At 45.7% G+C, this 879-nt stretch overlaps 1 protein-coding gene across 1 annotated transcript in view; it reads left to right on the top strand.

Annotated features, from left to right (window-relative positions):
* NALF2 (NALCN channel auxiliary factor 2) overlaps positions 1–318 on the top strand; it is a 357,083-nt gene extending 356,765 nt beyond the window's left edge. The window contains exon 3 of the mRNA XM_053699040.1: positions 1–318. This exon is cut by the window's left edge and continues 53 nt beyond it. Coding sequence (XP_053555015.1) covers positions 1–318 — 318 coding nt within the window.
* The last annotated feature ends 561 nt before the right edge of the window (positions 319–879 follow it).

The raw sequence follows: 879 nt of genomic DNA on the forward strand, positions 1-879 counted from the left end.
TGGCGTTCCTGTAACACCCTGGGGAGAGGCAACCACAACACATCAACCAAATCTTCGAACTCCCAGTTCTTTTATCACCAACACTACAGTCGCCACCACCAGCACCATCAACGCCATCACCTGCATTCCTATGACCACCATCACCACCCATCTCGGCTGCCGGTCTCAGCGGGATCTCGCCTCGGAAACAGTAGACTTAGGCTGTGTGTGCTGGTGCTAATGTTGCTCCACACCATGGTCTCCTTCTCCACTGCACAGAATGGGGTGAGCTTGGAACCCATGCCTGGCATGGAGGAGACATCAGCACGTGAAGAATGACTATGTGAATGCACATACTGAAATAATATGAGGTTGGAATTTGTTCCTCCGGAAAGGGTTCATCCTTTTTCATGATCTGGAAGAACTGGGAGGTTGCCCTCAGAAGTCAGTAACCATGGTGCAGCATGGTGAAAACACATAATTAGTCCTGTGGTTTAGAGGGCCGGTGAGACACAACTTTGAGAAGGGTTCTGTGTCAGTGGCCTTGAAAGGATGCTTGTGCTAAGTAAACACAACATAAGGCACTGTATGATTGGGGTGGTCCTGTATCACTTTGAAGAATGCAAGTGTGGAAAGAATACCTGGCCAACTACATACATGGCACTCATGGTTAGTAATATCCACAGCTGGTTAAGCTCACTGCTTGTGAGCCTTATAACTAGTAGATGCTAAGTGCTTTAATGCTGCCCTGAATGTATTCCTGGCCATGCTGGTAAAAGCTGGTCTGATTAGTACGTAGAGTATGGCCAAGTGGCAGCCATATTTTTAATAAGAACAAAAAAAGATAAATATAAGTAAAGGATAACAAAGAGGTATAAATGGAAATGAGAGTAATATGTT

Source organism: Bombina bombina, chromosome 1 (genome assembly GCF_027579735.1).
Source record: "Bombina bombina isolate aBomBom1 chromosome 1, aBomBom1.pri, whole genome shotgun sequence".
In the NCBI taxonomy this organism is placed as follows: domain Eukaryota; kingdom Metazoa; phylum Chordata; class Amphibia; order Anura; family Bombinatoridae; genus Bombina; species Bombina bombina.